Raw genomic sequence first — 23,158 nt, 5'->3', positions numbered from 1 at the left:
GCTAGTACTTGACATAAAAGTCAACATAAACGTTTTTCAGCTTATTTGCACTGAAAAACCACTGCAAGAACATGGAGGATCTAAGACAGGAGTGAAAGCAGTAGTCAACTACTCAACCAGCAAGATTTAGCCGAAATTTTTTTTTTTTTTTTTTATCTCTTATCTTGACACATTTTCTCGGTCTTGCAATTCTGTCAAAATATTGTACAGCTCTACATTTTGAGAATAAATTCGGAATTTCTGAAGACCTTCAGACTTGAGCTTACAGAAGCATAAGGTCCACTTGTGGAGGAAAATAATAAAGATAAAGTTCATTCTCTCAGAATCTGACTTTTCAGGGGCAGAGACTGAAGAGGTGGCCCAGCACTTTGCTACAGTTTTCAACGTTAATTGTTACAGCTGTTTATCAATATGCAAAGGGACACGGAACGGAAGACAAGACAATTCCTTAATTTTACCATTTTTATTCTCATTTTATTATTTTTTGTCTTTCAAAGTCCAGTCACAAATGACTTAAAAAAAAGAAAGAAAAAGAAACACAAACGGTGTATCTTGGGTACAACACTCACTCACCTCACTCACACACACACACAAACGCACACATCCTCAAAATATTTTCTTTGGTACCTAAAAAAAATTAAGGCATCTACATGAACTCTAGGGCCTAGATGTATTATGTAATACAGCCTGCGCACTGCCAGCAGTTGTGAGGTGCCTGTGACGCAGCAACCCCCTCCGTCTAGCGCGGTCCACTGCAGATGACACGCACACACACGCACACACACACATCCGACTCGAGCGGACGCCGCTTGTTCAATTGCCTGCACGCAGGAGGGGGGCTTGGCAACACAGAGAACCAGCATGTGTTCATGCATGCGTATGCGCGTGTATGTCTGTGTGTGAGTGTGTGTGTGTGTGTGTTTGTATATACAGTATGCGTGAGTGCATGCGTGTAAACACCTCTGTGTGGGTCTGCGCGTGTATGTGTTTTTGAGTGTGTTCCACTGAGAATAGTAAAGAGCTTTGTCAGTTTTTTTTTTTCTTTTTTTCCTTCTCTTTTCCAAGCGCAGAAGCTGCAATGCAGCAGCAGGGCTACTAGAAAGGCCGAGCAGAGCGGATATACATTACACTGTCTTCACAACGTGTCAGACACAGTCAAGTTTTACAGGAAATAAAAACAAACAAACAAACAAAAAAAGAGAATGGTTTTAAGAATTAAAAATAGTTTTACAATATGTATATTGTGTTCCAGCATTGATCTCTTCTCTCCACTTTCATGAGTATGTTTCAAGATTTTCAAATGTGTTTTGGTAAACTGATATACAAATTTAGAGACGGGTGAGGGATATAGCCAGCAGTTACTCTGTGCCACTGCAAGTCCTCAATACTGTGTTATTCTCCAGATCTACTGAGGTTTTTGTTGGTGTATCATCATACCTATCTTATTATCTTGCTTCCAAAGTTTACACTGTACAACACAAACTGGAGGCAAGTAAGAGAAAACAGAATAATCTCCAATCCCCTCCACTATCGCAGAGGTGAGAAGAAAGAAATCTATACAACCATCACAGCATTAGAATGGTAATACGAGAGGTCCAGTATCCTAGTAACACCCTGTTCTTATTGAAAACTGCGTTATGGCAACAGAAGAAAAAAACACACACAAAAAGGCCTAATCCTGCCCACCCAAGTTCAAGTGTTCTCGCTCTCTCTCACACACACGCACAAAGCCAAACTGTGCGGTTAAGCCTTACTAGACTATAGCATGACTAGCAAGTTTCTACCTTAGGCTTTTAGAAATGGTGGGTTAAATTTGGTTAAATGATTTTAAGATATACTTCAGAGTAACAAGCTCTTTTACAAGTCTCTTGCTGCTTTAGATGCATCGATTACAGTAATTAAAGCATTTCATTTGCATTGTTTTTTTCTAACTTGCGTAGAGTATTACTGAATAACACATAAGATGGATACCATTCCCAGTGTGAGATTGGTAGAGAAGTCTAGGTCTAGGCCTAGCGCTGTTGCATTGTAGTGTTATCAGTTGAACAAGATCAGCGCAGTCAGAGAGACACAAAGTCTCGTCTCTCCACAACCAGTGCGACCCTTGACAGTACTGTTGTTTTGCGACCCAAATTTCTTCTAGATGCGCAGTGCTGGTTTCGTCTGCACAGACCCAATGAGACTTTTCTGCTAGATTTTGCTCGTAGAACCTCCTTCCTCTACCACCACCACCACCACCATCACCCACACACACAAACAAACTGCACTGTGTTGCGCTCCACTGTACGTAAAAAGCCCAGTTGCTGTAAACTACCTCGTTTTTGTTTTTGCGAAACCCAAATACTGCTCCCCTATGCCTGTGGGCCAATGTGTCTCCATCAGTGAAGGCTAATACTGCATTGAAATTGTTCATGTGGTTGTCAAACTTATCAGTAAAAAAAGGAAAATAAGAAAAAAAAATATATGTACATAATTACAATATAAAAATGAATCAATTGTCTTCCTTTTTTTTTTTTTTGTAAAGATAAGCTATGTACAATGAATGGGCATTGAGATGGCAACGATACAGCCAAGTCTACAGAAAGATGGCAAAAGAAAAGAAACAGAAAGCTGAAAAAGAACGGTTCCCATGGCACATCGGCCCTGGCGGGCAAACTGAGCGTGCTCAGAACTGCCGACTGTGTGCCAACAGGGAATGCTGCAGCCAGGAACCCCAGGGGCTCCGTCAAAAGGGTTTTCTTTTTTTTGTTTTACCCCGTTTGTTTTGTTTGTTTTTTTCTTCTCCCTCCTCAATCACCCTCTCCAAAATATATAATGGGGGGCACAAAGCTTTGCCTCACTCCACCACGCCATACCACTCCTCACTTCTCCCTTTTCTCTCACTCCTCACACCACTCTCGCTGTGGGTGGCTTGGTCCCCCACTTCTCTCCTCCTGATGGGGGTGGGGGGGCCTAGGGGGGCTTTTAGGGAAGGGTGGAGGGGGGGGGGCAGGGGGATTGCCGATGGTCTCACAGGATGACATAGGTGAAGAGGGCCATGATGGCAGCACTGATGAGACCAGAGATGGGCACGGTCACGAACCACGCCATGAAGATGTTGCGGAACAGGCGCCAGTCCACCGCTTTGCGTGAGCGAAGCCAGCCGACCGCCACCACGGATCCCACCTGACACACAAAAAGATTACCAAAATTAATTAAAAACAAGATAAAGATACTGTCAAGTTGCATTAAAATGAATCATTGTATGTCAGAGCGTTTCACTTAACATTCTCTGGTGTGCACACACACACTTAAGTGTACCACATACATGCATATTATGGCAGTGTTTCCCCTTACTACTACTACTACTATGCTTTTCATTTCTGCTGCTACTCTTCAGAGATGCCGATTGGCCTTCATGCTTACACACCCACTGTTTCTGGGGTAAACACTGTATGCAGTCATCTCTCATACATCCTCATATCATCATTACCTTGCAGTGGGTAGTAGAAACAGGCAGACCGATGTTGGAGGCAACGACCACAGTGACGGCTGAAGCAAGCTCAATACTGAAACCACTGCGAAAAGAACAGGAAAGGAAGCATTAGAGTAGGCTTAGGACTAGAGTTAGGGTTAACCCATGTTTGTGTGCGCGTCCGTGTCTGGAGTGAGATTAAAAAGGCCCTTTCGACAGAGGAGAATCTTATGAAGGCGTGAGGTCTGTGGCCATGATGTGAAGAAGTGGCTGACTCGCAAATATGTGTGAAGTGCACCAGAGACAGACACAAAGATGGATGTGTCCGAGCACCTGGATGCGATGACTGGGCTTCGCAGTTCTTACACCAATGGCCTGCGAGTGCATCAAACATCGCACCCACTCAACACACATGCAAAGTCTGCTGCTCATGGTCTAGGTTCTGGGAAAATGTAATGTGACGTTGACTGTGTGCGTAGTGTGTGTGCGCGCACACACACACACACACACACACGAGTGTGTAAGCACCAGACACAAGCCTAATGTTGGTGAAGTATGAATGTGACTATTTTGTATCTGTAGTCTACCAATTATTTACTATGATTTACTGGTGGATTTGACCAGTTGTGTGTGAGTGTGTGTGAGAGTGTGTACCTGGAAGGGGTGATCGGAGTGAGGTCTTTGCCCATGGTCTGGATGACCCGTCGGCCCCACACCCAGAGTCCCAAGCAGATGCCCACTCCTCCGTACAGCAGCAGCCAGATGGGGGTGGGGTTGTTGGACACGACAGAGCCACTCTCATACACCAGCCACAGCGCCACCAGGGGACCGATTGCATTACTGCAGGCAGAACAGAAGCAGAGTTACTCAGAGGATCAGACAGACTTCCACTGAATTAACATCCCAAAACCTCAAACAATGGCTACACATAACCAAGTAAGTAGAGTGCAGGGTTTATAATCTTCTTTCTCTCTCTCTCTCTCTTCACACACACACACGACACAGACAGACACAGAAAACACAGACACACACACACCTGACGTCATTGCCTCCGTGAGCGAAGGAGCCGAAGCAGGCGGTGAGGATCTGCAGGAACTGGAAGAGCGTGGACACCTCGGGCCGGTCGGCCTCGGGCTCCTCCAGCGAGCTGCGGCTGCTGCCGGCGTCCTCCTCCTCCTCCTCGGGCAGCGTGAGCGCCACGTCGCCCTCGCTCAGCTCCTCGGGCGGCGCGCCGTGCTCCGCCACCGCGTTGCAGTAGCTCGTGTAGCTGTCCATGCGCACGCGCTTGCGCTCCGGGCCCGCGCCCACGCCGCCGGCCTTGTTGTTGCTGTCGCCGCCGGCGCCTCCGCCGCCGCTGCTCTCCTCGCCGGTGGCCGCCGACTTGAAGTCGCCCTCGCGGAGCTTGAACTCGCTGTGCATGCCGATGATGGTCATGGTGTAGGAGGTGTAGCTGTTGTTGCGGCGGATGGGCCGCTCGCCCGCCTCCCCCATGCAGTCGCCCACCTTGGCCAGGTGCAGCTTGTGCAGCAGGTCCTTGTAGAGGCCAGAGTCCTTGTGCACCGTGTGGTACTGGCTGTAGCCGTTGCTGGGGATGTGCGTCGGACCGGAGCTGTTGTTGAACTGGACGTGAACCGTCTTTTGGACTGGGGGAGGGTGGGGTGGGGGGGGGGGAGGCCACAAGAGGAGAGGAGGAGAGTTAGTCATCATAGCACAGAGAGAATTCACTTCTTTCACCATAACCTCCAACGGACTCGAGTGGCTTATCACTCTTCTAAAACTGTTACTACATGTGGCAGGGTTTCAAAGGAATTAGCATCAGGAGCTGTAACAATTTATTCACAGATCTTCTGCCAAGAAATACATCTTCTCTATCAGAATGGTTGCAAAGCAACTTTGAGACGCAGCTACTGTGTAACTTTTACAAAAGTTACTTTATGTAACTTTTACATCGAGTTGTGGTAGTGCAGCAGAACAGAACAGAACAGAACAAAATGCGGTCAAGGTGTATATTTCACCACCGCTGGATTTCACAACGGCATCAAACGCGATTCAGCCAGAACATAATGGCACAACACCTTACAACAGGAAAAGTTGAATGTACTTTGTGGCGATTCATAATGCAAAGTCTGGGTGAACCCTGCCTGAACTTCCGGGGATTTTGAATTTTGCCCGGCAGCTCACCAGCAGATCTATTTCCTCCGTTTACTGCCAGAACCTTTGGCTCCAATCAGAAACGGCCATACTCTAGTCCTGGCACGCTATTGGCAGGTGACGTGACGATAACGAAATTTAAGCGACGCAAAGTGCAATAGAAACAAAGCGCAGCCTCCCCAGACTAATGTTCAATCTTAAATGATTGAGCTTAGCATGGATTCTAGCATATCCTCTTCAGGGGAGCAACTTTCTGACAGGACTCACTGTTGTTGGCGTTGGTCTCCACGTCTTTGTCTTTGTAGTCGGGGTCGTCCGAGTCTCCGATGTTGAAGGTGACGCGGCGCTCCTCAGCCGGGGGCGGAGCCTGAACGGGGGTGGCGGGGGCTGTGGGGGGCTCCTCGGGCACGGCCTTCAGGATGGGGCACGTGGCCAGCTCACGCTTCTCCATCAGGGGACTCTCAGACGGGCTGGAGGACTTGTTCTCCCCTGAGAGACGGAGAAGGGGAGGAGAGAGATAGAGAGAGAGAAAGAAAGAAGAGGGAGAGAGAGAGAGAGAGAGAGAGAGAAATAAGAGAGAAAGAAAGAATGAGAGAGAGAGAAAGAAGGAAAGAGAGAGAGAGAGAGAAAGAGGGAAAGAGAATGAGAGAGAGAGAAAGAAGGAAAGAGAGAGAGAGAGAGAAAGAAGGAAAGAGAGAGAGAGAGAGAGAAAGAAAGAAAGAAAGAAAGAAAGGCATGTGATGGGGAGATGCAACACAAGCAAGGAAGGAAAAGAACGAATGAAAGAAGAAAGAGAAATGGGGGAGGAAGAAAATGAGGAGAGGTAAGTACATAATCTGATACTGACACAGACAGACGGGTCCAAACAAAAGGGGCTTTTGCCTTATCAAACCATGGAAGTCACCCTGGTCAAATTCCACTGTGATAAGAAGCTCTAATTAGACGGCTCATGTTTGTCAAACAAAGAGACGTAGGGAGCCCAAAAGGAGAGCGACTGATTCCAGTTGAAAGGCTAACAGCTGCTCATGTGGCAGGAGTGCCATGAGTGGGCAGATTTGTAACACGAGAGAGAGAGAGAGAGAGAGACACACACACACACACACACACACACCGGTAAGAGGCTCTCTGGCCAGGCTTCAGACAAGCCTTGTGACTGATAAAAAAAAATATTTAAAAAAAAAAAAGCAACTAGAAAAGAAAATCTCTTAAAATGGCTCTATGCTTGTTAGTCTAACCACAGAAAAATGGTAAGAAAACCCCACGACCACTACAATCAGTAAACCAGTGAAATGATGCATGCCTGTGGCTCAGAGAGATGAATTCAACACATTAATAAGGCATGGAAGACTGACAAGTTCAAAAAGCCATTCACTGAAAACCAACATCCAGCAGCATAGATTTCGACTTGCAGAGCAGGAATTGCTACGGACACAGTTCAAACAGAGATGAAGGCCGTCAAAAGTCTCCTATTCCGCATACAAATGCACAAGCCACCGAGTGCCCTGAAACTGAAACCAAAGCAATGGTGTCACAAAGTAACACACAGTCTCTCTAACCACACCCACACCCACACATCTGGGGTCAGCATGGGCAGACGGGTCAGAGGAGGTCAAGGGTCAAAGGCTAAAGGGACCACTTGAGGCATCTTGTCTTAAGGTTCGTCTACGCACTCTTAGGACTGTGGCCTCAACCCTTGTCTCGGATCACTGCAAGCTCTCCATCTACCCCCGTCAACACCTTAAGCACACTCGGAGAGGCTATTCCAGTCCTGGCGGCTGAGGCCAATTACTGGATCACCGTGACCCAATTGGAGGCAAACGGAACGTAAAGGCCCAGACGCTACGCCAAGAGTCATATGACTCAGCATACGGCCCAACGCAACGCCTCCTCACAAGGGGTGACTTTGTATAATCGCAGACAATATAATCAACGTAGAAATTCATGGTTCTGAAATAATACCGGGATACCCTCTAACAGTTCTAAGCACCTTTAACCAGGCCTTCAAGGTAGAAAGTACAGACACTGCCTCATACCAAAAAAACAAACCATGACTCTACTCTGCACAATATACGTTGTCTAAGGTGCACTGACGACAAATCTAGACTACATCATGCATGAGCCCACAGACCAGCCTGAGGATTACCCCCCTTTAAATCTCAACACTTCATCAGAACAATTAGGTACAATGACAGCAGAAGACAGATTATTTCCTGTGCCTGTTCAGAGCCAGGGGCTGATTGGATTCCCATGACCCGTCCAGAGAGTGAGACTGCCAGCCAGGGTGGACAGGTGGACCATTGGCCTGCCGCTGCCAGCCTGGCAAGGCACCGTTCACACAGTCGACTGACCTGAGCACCTAACTCAGCCCAGTCCAGCCCACACCTCAGCTCGCCTGCCTCATGCGTTTGATCAGTGGGAACCTTATGTTTTAAATCCAGGATTTATGTGAACCATGTGACCCTGCAGGTTTTTTTTTTAAAGTTCTGGCAACGGCTGCTACTTTGAGCGACGCTGAGCCACTCTGCGGGTTTTTTAGCCACTTGGCGGAGTTGTCTGAAATCAACCTCACGGCTGCACTCTGCTGACCAACTGGCCTGGTGACAAAAGGCCGGGGAGATGAAAGGCTGGCGGCGCAGCACAAGACAGCTTCATCTGCTGCCTCACGTTGGTCCGCTAATGCCGTTTACAACTCAAGCCTTTTTCCGAACGGGGTCAGGGCTCTGCAGTCCAGCCATCGTTAGGCTTAGTAATTGGGAAGAACAAAGTCACAGGCAGGGGTGAGCTTCAGCTTCGGATCACAGTGCAGTCACAACGTCCTGCTTGCATCTTTTACACTTCCAAAGCCGCATGCACCCCAGCGCATAGCAATCGAAGCTTCGAGAGTTGTAGGCAGCGACGTTATGCTCCTGATGCCAGTGGCAGGGCAGGTGCAGTTCAGTGGACATGCAAATCAGCTTCCGAGGAGCTCTGCCCGTCTAAAAATAGCTCCCGTAGATCCAGCTACTCAGCTGGACCTAGAGATCACAACTACAGATGAAAAAGTGCTTTCCAGAACAAACGTGGTTTGTTCCGCACATCAGTATAACTCTATGGAATTCTTTGAAACATTGTATTATTTCCGGTTCTGTCTATGTATTTCTTACAGAGTGGCTGTCTCTGCAGTAAGAAAAATAAACAATTTGTTCGCAACTCAAGTCTGTTTGAGATCTGATCTTTGTGAATGTTATGTAATGTCTCTGAAAGCCGTTAACACAGGTGTTAGAAAAGTACTAATTTTAGACACAAATGCCTCTGGGCACACATGTTGAAGTCACTGAAACAGCGATCTGGGCTGGGAAGGATTATGAAAGCAATGTGTTTTTTGTGGATGTTTGAGTTTTAAAAATCTTAATGTGAAGTGTAGATTAAATATTTAAAAATCAATGAATTAAATAAACAAAACCACCTAATCATGGAGAGCAAAATGTGGAATTCAGAGTGTACTTACGGTCAATCTTCTTCCTGAGGCGAGGACAAACAACGAACCAGACGAAGAGGGCCGTCAGGATGGCGAAGCCGATGGAGATGAGCAGCGTGCCCCACCATGGAATCTTATCGAAACCCAGCACTGTGGACCCAGCGATTGGATGACAGGAGGGGGGGGAAGAAAGAGAGGAGAAAGAGAAGGTGCTTTTGAGAAAAGAGGCAGCAAGCGCTACCATTCCCTCACCCAATCCAGACAGACACACAGACAGACAGAAAACACACACAAACAAGCCAGCAAAAACAAAAACAAACAGAGGGTGCAAACAGGAGACATCTGGAGCTTTGGGTATTATTAGTCAAACTGGTCTGTGGAGCAGACGCGGTCTGCTCAGGACCTGACATCATGCTGGCTAGACCACAGAAGGGAAAAGGGTGGGGGAAAGAAAAAAAAGAAAAGAAATAAAAAAGAAAAAGGGTAAAAAAAAGGGCATGTCATTCAACCGTCTGCTACAGCGTGGGAGGGAACAGTGTGGGTCTCATGAAAATTGTTGATCCAGAAATCCAAGTACTGTATAAGCAGGGTGGCATGGGAGCCTGGTCATGTGTTTGGGGAAAATGCAACGCTCTAGCGTTACATCAACTCTTTCCTTACTTATGAAAAACCGCCTGGGAGGGCAAAGGGAAAGGCTGACACCGCGGTCTGGCCTTCACCCGGCCACAGTGGCCCTGGACTGAGAGGGCAGTCCACAGCAGGAGGGGAGGGAGGGGGAAGGGGTACGGCCACACGGGGGTGGCGAATGCCCCGTCCGAGTGCAGTATGCACCGTATACATCTCATCTGGGCTCTTGCGCAACAGCACCCTGCAGGCTGGCATGAGATTGGGGGATTGGGTAGGGGGGGGGGGGAAGAGCGCAAACAACGTGGGGGGAGAAATGTCGCAGTGACCCAACTGGCCCGCCTGCACTCTCGTGCAGGACATTCACCACTGCACATGGTCACCAACGACCTTAAATGGCAATGCAGCAGAGCGGAGCAGGACACCCCAATCTGCCCCCACACACCTCCCGCCAACACCATCTCCCAACAAAAAAAAAAGGGACAGAAAGGAAGGGAAATGCTGTAGGAAGAACTGCACTGGCTGAGGAGGAGAGGCGGCGGAGTGTGTGCCAAGCCTGTGGTGGCGGAGGTGGAGAGGGAGGATGTGACCAGCATGCGGAGAATGGATGAGGGGGCCGCCTGGCCAGATGGCAGCCATTACAAATACACCCGCTCACCCAACGACATAGCCCTTTCATCTCTCTCTCTCACACACACACACGTGTAAAGAAGGGGGGGTAGGGTGTCCGCAAAAGGTCTTATGACAGCACTACTTTGGTCACGACAAAATAATAAAAAAATAAATACAAATTTAAAAAAGGGCAGGGAGGGGGGTTTCAAATAAAACACAAACTATTCATAGGGATAAGGACTAAAGTGAAAAAAAAGAAGTGAAAAAAAAAAAAAAGACAATAAAGCCTCAGTAACAGAAGTATGCGTGCGTGTCCCTGTCTGCCTATGTGTGTGTATGTGTACAAGTGTGTGTGTGTGTGTGTATGTGTATGCGTGACTGATATTTTCTGAAGGGCATAGTGTGCCAGGATCCGTTTCTCCCCCTCCCTCCCCTCCAGCGCTGATTCTCACACACACGGGCCTCCTCACATGCCTTTGCAGCAGACTGCGGTAAGACAGCACGCAGGAAAAAAGTGTATACTGCTGTTACGCAACACAAATTATCAGTCAGGAGGGCTCAATGGGGAGCGCAAAGTGTCAACAAGACAGAGAGAGAAGGGAGGATGAAGGGAAGGAGAGGCGCACAAGGTGGGTGAATGGGAACTGATAGAGGTGAGAAAGTGAGAGCCACAGAGAGGACATAGCTGAACAGTTCAGAGAGTCAGAGCCAAGAGTTGGAGAGAGACAGAGCCAGAGTGAGAGAGAGCAACAAAAAAAAGAGTCAGAATTAAAGAGAAAGAGTCAGAGAGAGTGAGAGTGAGAGAGAGAGATTTGGAAACAGAGAGGACATAGCTGAACAGTTCAGAGAGTCAGAGCCAAGAGTCTGAGAGACAGTCAGAGAAAGAGAGCAAAAAAAAGTCAGAGTTAAAGAGAGTCAGAGACAGAGACAGAGAGAGAGAGAGAGAGAGATATGGAAACAGATATGCAGAGAGAGAGAGTACGGGAGAGGGTGAGGACAGCTGAGCTTTTCGCCATCATATCAGTGAGACTTCAGGACAGTGAGAGACAGGTGTTGCTTGGGGGTGGGTCTCCCTTTTTGGTGTCCTAAAAGAGCCCCACGGCTAAAATAAGCCGCATCGACTTCCTGGAGTCCATTTATTCAGAGGGGTGTTGAAGGCTAGACGGGTGGGGTGAGAGCCAGATAGGGCTGCACAATTAATTTTTTTTTTTTTTTTTTTTAATTGAAATTCCAAGTTGAATAAATGCAATTAGCTAATAGCAACGGCTGCAATTAATGCCGTTCACAACTCTGTCCCAATGGTTAATCTTCACATGAATATGAAAATCATAGAAGAGACATTCCCTTTGTGTGACAATCCTTGAAACTCACCAAACAGGAATGCTGTCCTGCTCATGCACTAGGCATGCTGACCAATCAGAATGTGGTCTAACTTGGAAGTTAAATTTTGAATATTGAGCTGAAGCCCGACTAACAAAAATCACAAATCAAATCGCATTATATACATATTTTCCCCGAATTGTGGGAATTCTAATTGTTGGATAGATGGACGGACAGAATGGCTTGGCTAAGACTCGGGATGTTTGGGCCCATTTGGGCATGTGGAGGCACACTCTAAAACCACTCAAGCAAAAAAAAAAAAAAAAAGGCGCGACAACAAACCACTGCATTGACGCCGGCTGACTAGACTCCATCAAAAAAAAAATAAATAAACTCCCACACTTGCACAGAAGCGGCAAGGCCATTCGTGCGCGCAAGTGCGCCACGTTGGGTACAAGCATGGGCGTGGCGCCGTACCCACTTCCTCTCCCTTCAACGTGGCCACTCCATTGGCCCATATTACAAAAACAACAAGGGTGTCTGTGTGTGTGGGGGTGGTTGTTTTTTTCTGCCGGGAAGGGATCATCCCGCGTGCCTGTGGCATAGTGATGACGGTCTCTGACTCAGCGCGGGGCTCGGCGCAGCGCGGCACACTATGCGCTTCCTCCCCTTTCTCTTGTTCCCCCCCCCCACCCCTCTCCTGTCATTCTTTTCTCTCTTTCATGGAGCCAATCTGTCATTTCCATCTGGAAATTTTCCATTGTGGACTTCCTGTGCCGGCTGGTTGTCTGTTCTGTTTGCACGGGTGGGTCACCAGGCAATAACTGGCTTTGAAAAAAGAACTAAAAAAAAAAAAAACATCCGGGACTTAAAGCGAAAGAACCATTGAGCATCATAAAATAGGTTTGTTTACTTTCGTGTTAAACAGATGACAAACAAGGGCCATGATGTTCTAGCCATTCCAAGTATCACACACCCATCACTTAGTTACTTATTGCCAAAAAGTTAATCTGGCAAAGACTTGAGGCATTATTGCTGGCTATAGTCTGGTTGTCGATGCACCACTAGGGCAATAGATCTAATCTAGCTCTTCCTTTCTGCCCTTGTAACAGGTCATATAAAGTCAATTTTATGCGACTTGAGCTTTCCCATATACCAAACAGTCATTCAGACAGCACAGGTCAATCATCTGCCCTTCCACCCCCCCACCCGACTGGCCCAACAGTTTGTTTTTGATCCCCGGGCAACCAATGCCCCCCGTCGTCTGTTTTCCAAAGAGGAATCAGACCAGAAAATTTGCATTCCAGCACAGAGACAATGTCTGGTGAGGGGGGTATGTGTAGTTTGGGGGTGTTGGCGGGAGTGGCTGTCAGCCACTTGAATACCATAAGCTCCCCATGACTGAATCAGCCACTTGGAAAACTACCCACTACTGACTGAAAAGATTGATTGCAATGATAATACACTTTCTTTAAATTTTTTTTTTTCAATCCTCCGTGTACATGTTCTCTTTGGGGGGAGTGTTTGGGATGGGGGGGGAGGGGGGGGTTGGGGTTGCTGGGGAGTTTAGTCTGTCCGGTGTGTCAAAGCGCTGACACCAGATTGTGGCGATAAAGGGTAATGTGACTCCAGCTTTCTGTGGCCTGCATAGAGTGAGCTGGGGGTGCGCGCGCGTGTGTGTCTCTCTCTGTGTGTGTGTGTGTGTGTGTGTGTGTGTGTGTGTGTGTGCGCGCTCGTGGGTTGGGAGGTGGTAGCAGAAGCTTCCAGGCATGCTAGTAGTGAACACTGAATGACTTGTTAGGTAGCTAGAGGCTGTGCTATAACTGGGGCTGCGTGGAAGCGTGTGACACAGGGCCACATGATTTACAATCCGCTGAGTGTCCCTGAGCCGGCAGAGTCCTTTCTCCCCCTCTCTCTGTGTGTGTGTGTGTGTGTGTGTGTGTGTGTGTGTGTGTGTGTGTGTGTGTGTGTGTGTGTGTGTGTTGGAGAGGCAGGGTTACGTATAACACCACGGAGCTGCTGACTTGAACATGTCAATCCAGTGCAGAGACGTGTTCACACCCCTGGGCACCTCCTCGCAGGCCAGCCTGCTGAGCCACAGGGCCATACTGGGTGAACTGTAGGCAGGAATGTGACACAGGATCCCTCAGTTCTTCCTAACACGCCTGTTAGATAAAACTAGAACAAGGAGTCCTGAACTGAAGGGGGGGTGGGGGTGCTTGGGGCACCCACTTTAAAAAAAAATCCTCCTTTTTTCACCGCGGCCTTCGATTTCTAACTAGCTCAAGACACACACCCCCAGTTTTATAGGCCCTCAAAAAGGGAGGAGGCGCAATGGTGAGAAACCCAATCTAGCGCCGGGGTTTATGAAAAACAAACAGCTGAACCTGAGACGTATAGCCTCATAAATCAGTGTGAGGGGGCTGGGAGAATTACATAACAAGAAGAGGGAGCTGCTCTACACCTGAATGAACTGGCAGGGCAGAGGAACTAAAAGAACTCCTCCAGTGGATTAAGAGGTAGTAATCTGGGAGCACCTGACTTGGGGAAGCAGCAGTTTAAATAGACGCCAAAGATCAGGATAATCCTCCCTTTTAATCTCATTCTGCCACTAGCAGCAATGTGGGTCTCAGACAGTATGCATATGTGCTGTATACGAGATGACGAGCCTCACTTGTCTGAATGTGTGCATACGTGAAGCCAAATGTGTGTGTTGCTGCAGGGCTTAGTTAGCTTATTACACCACAGTAGTTCAGCTCCCTGAGCCATGGGTGTATGCATGTGTGTGTGTGTGTGAGTACTGAAGACAGAGTGTAGCAGTTTTTATGGGTGTACTCTGGTTATCGTCTGTTGTGAGTGGTACTTACATTTCTGTTTATTGTCTGTGTAACTGTTTCAAATGTTTGTGGCCTCAACCCTCAGGAACAAAACACTGAATTACAGTTACGAGAAATATTTTACAGGAAAGGTCTGCCTCCCAACTTGAGTCATAAGGATAGGTCAAAGACAGGCAGATCACAATTGGATAAGATAACTGGGTGGGTCACAAAAACTTAAAAAACAAGTATCAACTTGACTGGAGCACAAGATAAGGATGACTAGGATTTTATCCTACGATGGCCTAATTACCGCCAAATCTGTTACGACACTGCTGTGACAAACTGCACTGGATTGAGGCTCTATAAAAAAATAATAATAAAATAATTCAGACACGTTCCAGAACAAAAGGTGAAGTCAACAAAGACAGCCTGTCCAAAGTCTGGGGCACACCGACGTCTGTTCAGAAGAGGGATAATTAAATTTGGGCACAGAGGGCTAAATCCCCTACATGTCTGTTTGCCGAACAGCATTTCTCTGAAGTAGTCTTCCTAAAAAAATAAAAAAAAAACCTGTAGCTCCGGCTAGTTCCTATTCATCTTATATAGACGGAACTGTAACTGTGACCCGCAAATACATTTCCACCACCATTTTCCAGTTTAAAGCAATGACTCATGCCCAAGGCCATGTTTAATAGGCCGGTTTATTCTCTACAGATGCACAACTACTCCAAATCCTCATTTGTTCCAGAGGGCCCTGTGCCTGTGCTGTGTTTGAGTGTGTGCATGCATGCATGTGTGTACATGAATAAGGCAGTAAGAGTGTGAAAATGCAAGTAATGTGTGTGCGCACACACACTCAAAAAGTGTGCGTCTGGTCATACTCTGGCCTGTAGCCTTCACTTAATGGCCAGGGCCAAGAGACTCCGTGATTTGTTGATCCCTGTAGGTAGAAGAACAAAAAAGGAGCAAAAATTGCTCATTTAATGGGGGTTCAAAATGTGGCTTGATAAAAAAGAAAAAAAAGAAAAAAAAGAAAGAAAGAAATGTACCATTTGAGCACACAGAAAAAAACAAAACAAAAAGTGCTTGCCGTTTTCAAAATGTACCATGACTAGGGTAGAGGACTTGTTTCACAAAACTGACAACCTCATTTCATTTCCCCTCCCCTTTTCAATAATTTTCTCCAGTGCTGGACAAGGAACAAGTGAGGATCAAAACAAGTAGGGAGATGGGGAAAAAACAGACAGAAAGAGAAACCACAGTGCAAAGTCCACCATCATAAACAGCAGCAACAACATCAAGAACATCACGACCCATCAGCTCACTAGAACTCCAGTCACTGCCCATTGTCCAGTCCTCTTAAGCGCTTACTGCCTTTTACTGGGGCTGCCCTGAATGCTGTGGACACACTGGGGTAGGGTGTTGTGGGTTGGGTTGGGGTTCTCCAGGGAGGTGTTAGCCTTGTTTAACTCACACAGAGAGGCTGACAGACATGCAAGAACATGGGGGGGAGGGGGCGGGGGGTGAGACATGGGACAAACACACAAGACTGTGATACTCACTCGGGGCTCCAGTGAACATGATTGAGAACAGGTTGATCCCCATGGTGACCGCGTAGAACACAGGCAGAGCCTTCAGGCCATTGGGCACCGGGTCTTTCTGTAAGGGAGCGAATCAGGAGAGAGAAGATCAGTATGAAACGAAACGGCACAGTGCCTGGTCAGCTGACTACAGCAGGGAGGACAGGAAACAACAAAAAAAGGTAAGAAAAAGAGAAAGGTGTGTGTGTGTGTGTGTGTTTGTGTGTGTGTGTGCATGCTAGGTCTGATTACATTTGGCATGTGGCTGGTGGATGACAGACACACACACACACACGCGAGATATCGAAAGGATGAAGGTTCAGCTACCCTTCTGCAGGGAACACTACACCTTTCAAAACTGCTGAAGGAAGAACATTTGAGCAATTACGGTCAGAATATTTCTGAGAAGTCTGAGGGGGAAGTGCATTGCATAGGACTGGCATGATGAGTAGCTGGCAAGAAAGTGAGCTCCATATAACGACCCTTTTGTACTTTGGCTGATAAACCCAGAGCTATCTGGAGTTTGCTAAATAGCTCGGCTTACCTTGTGCAGGATGAACATGCGGACAAAGTAGAAGAGAACGCCCGACATGATGCCAGAGAGAAGTGGCGAGAGAAACCAGGAAGCAACTGCACGGACACAAAAGAAGAACATGTTAACTGTAGTGCCTTGTTTAGATTCATGTTCTATTTAACCATTTTGGGATGCCTTCCTCAACACACATGATCAACAGTCAACAGTCTGCTCAATTAGCAGTTACCACATAAATTACCATCTACCTACAGAGCACCAACAGAGCTATACTTCTGAAACTTGTACAGATCACAGGCATGTTCTGAACCAAACAAACACACACACACACCAAGCAGACTCACCAATACGCAAGAGCTCGATCCATCTGACCCCTTCTTGACCCTTGGCCACCAATGTGAAGCCGATGGTCGCACCCACAATGCAGTGGGTTCCAGATATGGGCAGCTTGAGGAACGAGGCCAGCAGCTGCCACACTGCAGAACCTACAAGGACGAGCACAGAGAAGGCCACACTCAGAACTGCATGAAATGCCTACAGGAGGTCAGTGTTCACTCAGACGCATCCGAGCTCCTCCACACACATACTTATGAACGGTCTTTCTGTACTAGAAAATGTAACAAAATACAACAGCCTTGAGGCCAACTATACAGTATGGCCAGGTGCATCATATCCATAATAGATGTGTAACTAATAAGAATGTATTAACGGACCTTTTCCCTCCTGGAACAACAAAAAGATGAAAAAAATAAAATAAAAAATCATTCAGGCTAATTCAGTATCCAACACAAACTTACCGAACATGGAACTGACAGATCCAGCCATAAGCACGTGTTCAGAGCCGTTGTACATGTTCACATCGATGATGCCCTTGCGGATTGTCTCGCTGACCTTCGCTCCCAGGAGCACCGAGCCGAGCGTCTCGAACACAGTGGCCAAGATGCAGGCCTGCCTCAAGGTCACGACCCCGGACCCCACCGCCGTGCCGAAGGAGTTGGCCACGTCATTGGCACCCACCGAGAAGGCGAGGACGAAGGCAATGACGAAGCCTAATATAAGCAGCCAGAGGTAGCCCTCCACTCCTGCTTGACTGGCCACTGCCATGGTCACCAGGGCAACTGAGGTGATAGTTGGCGAAACCATTGTGCAAGGTTTTTAAATTTTCTCCTTCAAGATACAAGTTTAATGATTTCACAATCTTACAGGGAATGTCTACTAGATTTGGTAGGCAATCTTTTTCCACAGCAGCAAACTGGAATAACTTAGAATTGAGGTACTAGTGTTATAAGTGATATTTCTTGCTTTAGCCCCCAGACCAACCTACACCCTTTCGCTACTAGTGCTCAGAAACTGCAAGTAAAAACTGACTTGCTCTTCTAGGAACAGCTACAAGTTAAAGGGAACTAGGTGGAGAGTGGGTGGAGCTATTGCTATCCTCTCAGAAGACTAGTTTTGCTACAATTCGTCTGGCTTCGGTGAATTAAACAGCTTGTCAAAACGCCCATTGTGATACAGCCACGGTAGGTGAATGAAGGAACATCCTGAAAAGGAGAGGGGGACAGAGAAAAAAAAAGAAAAGTTGTTTCCTGGTTACGCAACGACTTCCCACGAGGAGTGTGTCAAGACAGCATGAAGTTCTAATTTATCACCCTTCCTTCCTTCTACCCTTCAAATATTTACATCTTCACAATAAATGTATGTCTTAAAAAAAAATAACAAAACATAAAAACTCATACAAAAATACAAATAGACGTTACGGTGATGCTCGAGCGAAGCAGCATGTTTATATTTAGATCAAGTTCTCGTCAACTAAATAAATAAATAAATAAATATATATATAAAGATTACGTAACTGTAGCATCTCAGTACATTCATTCATACCCTAACTCCACGTTTCTTTAAGTTTTCAGCTTTTAGCCGGCGTTTTGCACAGCCCGTACTCATCTTTCGCAAAGGATGCCACTCACAAAGAATAAGGTTTTGTGTCGCGTAAAATGTCACAGCGGAACCAGTCATTCCTAGCAGCAGGCTAGGTTTTCATCAAGATCGTAAGCCATCTTATATCAACACCTCCAAATACTCACATAGAATGTTATAGGCTGTTCAGCATGACCCCATCATAGGAAATGTCAATTTCAACGAACGTAAAGAACCAAGAATTTGGACTAGATTCAGTCAACTTCGGTGGCCAAGTTCGCTGACCATGACGTTAGACGTTATTTCTTTACATTAAATTTACCATACGACACGGAGGCCATTTTATCCCCACTGGAAATTTTGCCAACCAATTGAACTCTTCATGACAGGTTATACGACCGTCGGGCGAATGCGCGGCCATGCATCGTTCTGGCTGAACGCAGAGATATAATAACGTATAAGAGCAACTATGAGCTTCTCTATGAATGAGGATCCATCTTGAAAAGCATGTTCTAAGTCCGCTAACGTTAACCAGGAAGCTAAGGGTAGCTAACTAAAATAAGACGCTAATGTTATTTCACTAGTGTGACCGCTGACAACACTTAACTGTACAATTTAGAGATCACACCATGCAGAATACATGGCTATGTACGTGAGATTATGACCAATTTAATCGTGTACTTTTCCTACAAATGACGCGATGATAGCCGACTGTCTAACACGTGTCGTCATTCATTCAGTTTTCAATGGCGTAACATAAGCTAACAGTTAACGTTAAGGTTAGTTCAAAGGAGGCAGGAAGCTCTTTGTAAAAACAACACAAAGCTAGACAAATGCCAGTGATACACAATAGTATTTTAAAATAGCACGATCAGTAACCATAAAGAACTTTACGTTGTCTTACTGTAAAGTGACAAAATTGTTGGTCTGATTTCATAAACTGCTAACGTTAAGCTGCGTAAATTAGCATAGCAGGCTAACACTATTTACTGACAAAGGAGTGCTAGTAACGACAGCCAAGAGAAAATTAACTCAGTATTGTCTAATAATAGTCTGACATATAATCATCAAACATAAATACTCACCACACACAGCAACAATGACGTTAAAGATGAAAATCGGCTTTTAACCTTCTTCAAGTCTATGCAGCCCGCCCTAACCACTAGATTCGGCGCGCGCGGGATGTAGAATCTAAATAGCCCTTGACAGTTAGCTAGTAACTTAATACATGAGTTCCGTATGTCTATGTATATAACTTAGTCTATTGAGCTATTTAATTTCCTGCTTGTCTTCAAAAACTAACCCTGACACTGCTAGTGATGCGCTGCCTGACTCAAGTCGAGGAGAACCGTACTTTCACGATATCTAGGTGAACAGCCCGTGTGTGCGTAGTAGAGTGGGTGAGGGATATGCGTTTTATGGACAAGTCTGGGAGGCGGCAGCTATGACGTGAACCCGGTGTGTAACTCCGCCTTGGGAAAGGGGCTGGATATGCTGTGAGAGCGAGTTGAATGAATGGATATGATCAAATGAACATGATCTTGTTTAATTTCAGTGTGTAACATAGTTTAAAAAAAAAAGTTCTGACTGAGAATGAAATGATCTGATTTTCTGAGTTCACATTAGACCACGCATCGTCCCTGACATCGATTTGGGTAGCCTACAGCATCATTCTGAGTCTGGTTAGCTGAACAGTCTAAATGTCTTGACATGTCAGACCAGTGCATAAACAAAAAAAAAATCTCAAGACTCTTATTTTCTGATTTGGGCGATTTGTTCCCATAGACATGCCAGTAGTTCTTGTTTTTATATCGAATTTGTTCCTTGCTTACTCAATGGGGAGCCACTTAGCCTACTTAGTGATAGGCCTTTCACACCCTCTTGTGGTGATTTTAGGATATTGCGAAGAAATAGCTTACTATCTGTAGCCTACTAGTTAGCGCTCTATATGAATTTATGTCTTTTCTTTTTTGCAGAAAAAAAATATTTTGCCCCACCTTCAGAGAGCTTGGGGTCCCTGTTACATAGGCCTATCAGTCACAAAATTTCACCCACCAACTCCCCAAAGCAGAAATCTATTTGTTGCCTCAGGGCAACAATGTGCTTAGGGTTTTCTTCTATGTTGTGTGAAGTTGGGACAAAAATAAGCAAGTTAGGCAAAAAGTTCATGTTTTTTCCTTTCTTTATTTACTGTTAGTTCATAGAAAAAAAAACAAGTTAATTTCCACACTCAGCATTTAATCCAACAATCAACTGTCTGTCTGCGTGTGACGGGCATGCGTGTTTTAATATGTGTGTGTAAAACTTATATTGTATGTCTGAATTTTGTTTCAGTGTGTCTGTTTTTGTGGGGTGTTCTCCAACTCACAGACTACTTGGGGTCATGTTGTAAGCTGAATTGACTCTGAGATGTTGTGAAATCGTGGCATTGTGTTTCTGGAGTAGTAGAGCTTGCGTATCGGTTGGGCATGTTGCTGATTGGATCATAAATGGCCACAGCAACAAAGAAAAATGATCATGTAGGTATTTATTGGTAGGCCTAGTTGTGCGAGCCTGCATCAAGGTCTTCCAGTTTGTCGGGTTCTGTTGCTGATCGGATCATAAACAACCACCGCAACGAAGAGGAATCGCCAAAGAATTTGCTTGCACTCACTGATGCCCTCATCAAGAGTTTGCTACTTGTTTGTGGAAATTGTTGATAGGATTATAAATGGCCTCAGCAACGAAGAGGATTGACTAATGAGTTTGTTGGCATTTCTCAGTGCCTGCATCAAGGGCTTGCGGACAGTTTGTCTGCTTACGTTGCTGTTATGGTGGCATTTGGATATGACCTATCGTTTATACTGTAGCTGGTCGACACAACAGATGCTCATCAGAAGACCAGCAGTGGGCGGTTGAGGATGTACAGCTCATAGGATCATAGTATTTAGATAGCAGGTAGCAGATCAGAGTGCTCTATAGGCCATGGTGAGAGATTTAAAGTTTATTCTTCCCACGATGAGCCAATAGAAAATAACTATAGGAGAGGAGTTACAAGTGTCCTCTTTGGCTAATTGAAGACCAGACATGCTGCAGGTTTCTGCAACGATCTCACCACACAAGCAGGCAAGCCAGCTAACAGAAAAATTACAATAATATGTTTGGAAAATCACTGCCCTAAATGCCATCCCACTGCTACCAACAACCACCCAAACCTGGTGGGTCTGTCTGTCTGTGTGTGTGTGTGTGTGTGTGTGTGTGTGTGTGTGTGTGTGTACGTAGAAAGTAAAGGCACACAGTGTTCTCAACCTAAAGATTGTAGCTCCGCCTATCTACAGTCATGTACAATACATGCCAAAGATTTGTAGTTCTTTAGCTTTACCAACTGTCTCTTTATTATTGTTATTATTATTATTATTATTATTGTTATCATTATTATTATTATTATTATTATTATTATTATTTAGTATTATACAATGTGCAATGCCACAATATACAATTAGGTGTGTAAACGAACATTACCAGGGGGTTTATACAGCATACATTAGACAGTAATAAATCATACAATTAGGAAATGTGTTTAAAAAATACACATAGTTAGAGGGTTTTGAGGGCCTTGGAGTTCCTAGAGAATAAGATTGCTTGAATTCTCATTCAAATACTAAGGAAGGTTTCGAACTAGAACATTTCATTTTGTGAATATGCCATTTAGCAAGTAGTAAAACTAGGTTGATAATATAGAATTGTTTGGATTTGGATGCAGGGTACGAAGAGAAGCCAAACAATACGTCTTTAAGAGATAGAGAAAGCAGAGAGAACATGTCCAGAAATTACCACTGGTGGTATGCGGACTCTCTGTTGTGGTAGCCTACTCTGGGAGCCTCCAAGATGCTTTATTTCATGAAGACAAAATAATCACTTCAAATGATTTAAAAAAAAGAATGAAAAATTGTTCATTTAAACTAGTTTTTATCTTCTTGGGGGAAAAAACAACAACAAAAAACAATGCAAAACAGTATGTACAATATGTAAAATACATTTGAATTGGCCTACGCTACCGTATTTTAATGCTGGTCAAAATGGTGGTACTTGGAGAGCCAATTGTTCTCTGAGGTGGTACTCATTGTGAAAAGTTTGAGAACCACTGATCAATAAGAGAGGCACAAATTGTTAGAATGTTAGACACATTTTAACATCAGGCTTGAACTTTACAACAATGAGGTCTAAGAGAAGTTTTGTGGTCCTTCCTTTTGTGCTTCTATTAAAATAATGTACAAGAATGCAAACTGCTCTATTAAATTATATTCAGGGACCTCTCCTACATTTGACAAATAGTGGTGGCAGACAGCTAGGGTTGTCCTGTCTGTCTCCCCGTACACGCTCCTGATCTCTGCTCATCTACTCTGACTTTAGCCCCTTACAGGATATTTCCATTACTGGATAGGAAATCATCATTAGTCAACTTGCTACTACCCTGTTCATAAAGGATGCCACACAGATTTAAGGCTATAAATGCAATTCAATTATTCTCACAGGCTCCCCTTTAAAACGTAGTTCCTCCATTTCTAACATTCCTGTGAAAGAAACGGGCACCTACCTTAGGCCTATACTTTAACTAGCAACAGTAAACAAGACACTATACCCTCATATATAAGTGTCTCTGACTATACCAGAGACACTTCAATTCCATCATAGAAAAAACACAGAAAAGAA

At 45.5% G+C, this 23,158-nt stretch overlaps 1 protein-coding gene across 2 annotated transcripts; it reads right to left on the bottom strand.

The window, feature by feature from the left end:
• Positions 1 to 448: 448 nt before the first annotated feature.
• On the bottom strand, positions 449 to 19,862 carry slc20a1b (solute carrier family 20 member 1b). Of its 2 annotated transcripts, none has more exons than XM_062554825.1 (11): positions 19,552 to 19,862; positions 17,347 to 18,090; positions 16,894 to 17,034; positions 16,562 to 16,647; positions 16,000 to 16,096; positions 9,093 to 9,212; positions 5,873 to 6,094; positions 4,491 to 5,097; positions 4,109 to 4,294; positions 3,473 to 3,557; positions 449 to 3,165 (listed from the first exon to the last, which is right to left on the bottom strand). In XM_062554825.1, the coding sequence occupies exons 2-11, from the start codon at positions 17,690 to 17,692 to the stop codon at positions 3,010 to 3,012; spliced, it is 2,046 nt and encodes a 681-aa protein (XP_062410809.1). In that variant the 5' UTR covers positions 17,693 to 18,090; positions 19,552 to 19,862; the 3' UTR covers positions 449 to 3,009. The 2 variants fall into 2 exon arrangements, with proteins under 2 accessions (XP_062410809.1, XP_062410810.1); XM_062554826.1 differs by lacking the exon at positions 19,552 to 19,862 and adding an exon at positions 18,634 to 18,721.
• Between the last annotated feature and the right edge of the window lie 3,296 nt (positions 19,863 to 23,158).

The sequence above is a fragment of the Sardina pilchardus genome, chromosome 14 (assembly GCF_963854185.1).
Source record: "Sardina pilchardus chromosome 14, fSarPil1.1, whole genome shotgun sequence".
Taxonomy (NCBI): domain Eukaryota; kingdom Metazoa; phylum Chordata; class Actinopteri; order Clupeiformes; family Clupeidae; genus Sardina; species Sardina pilchardus.
This window is presented reverse-complemented; position numbering and strand designations above follow the sequence as displayed.

Excerpts from the sequence above, each read along its gene's own strand:
- slc20a1b (XM_062554825.1), bottom strand. The coding sequence starts at position 17,692 with ATGGTTTCGCCAACTATCACCTCAGTTGCCCTGGTGACCATGGCAGTG. Across the intron at positions 6,095-9,092 it reads CCTCAGGAAGAAGATTGACC|GGGAGAACAAGTCCTCCAGC; the intron begins GTAAGTACACTC and ends TCCGTCTCTCAG. Across the intron at positions 4,295-4,490 it reads CACGGAGGCAATGACGTCAG|TAATGCAATCGGTCCCCTGG; the intron begins GTGTGTGTGTGT and ends TTCTGCCTGCAG.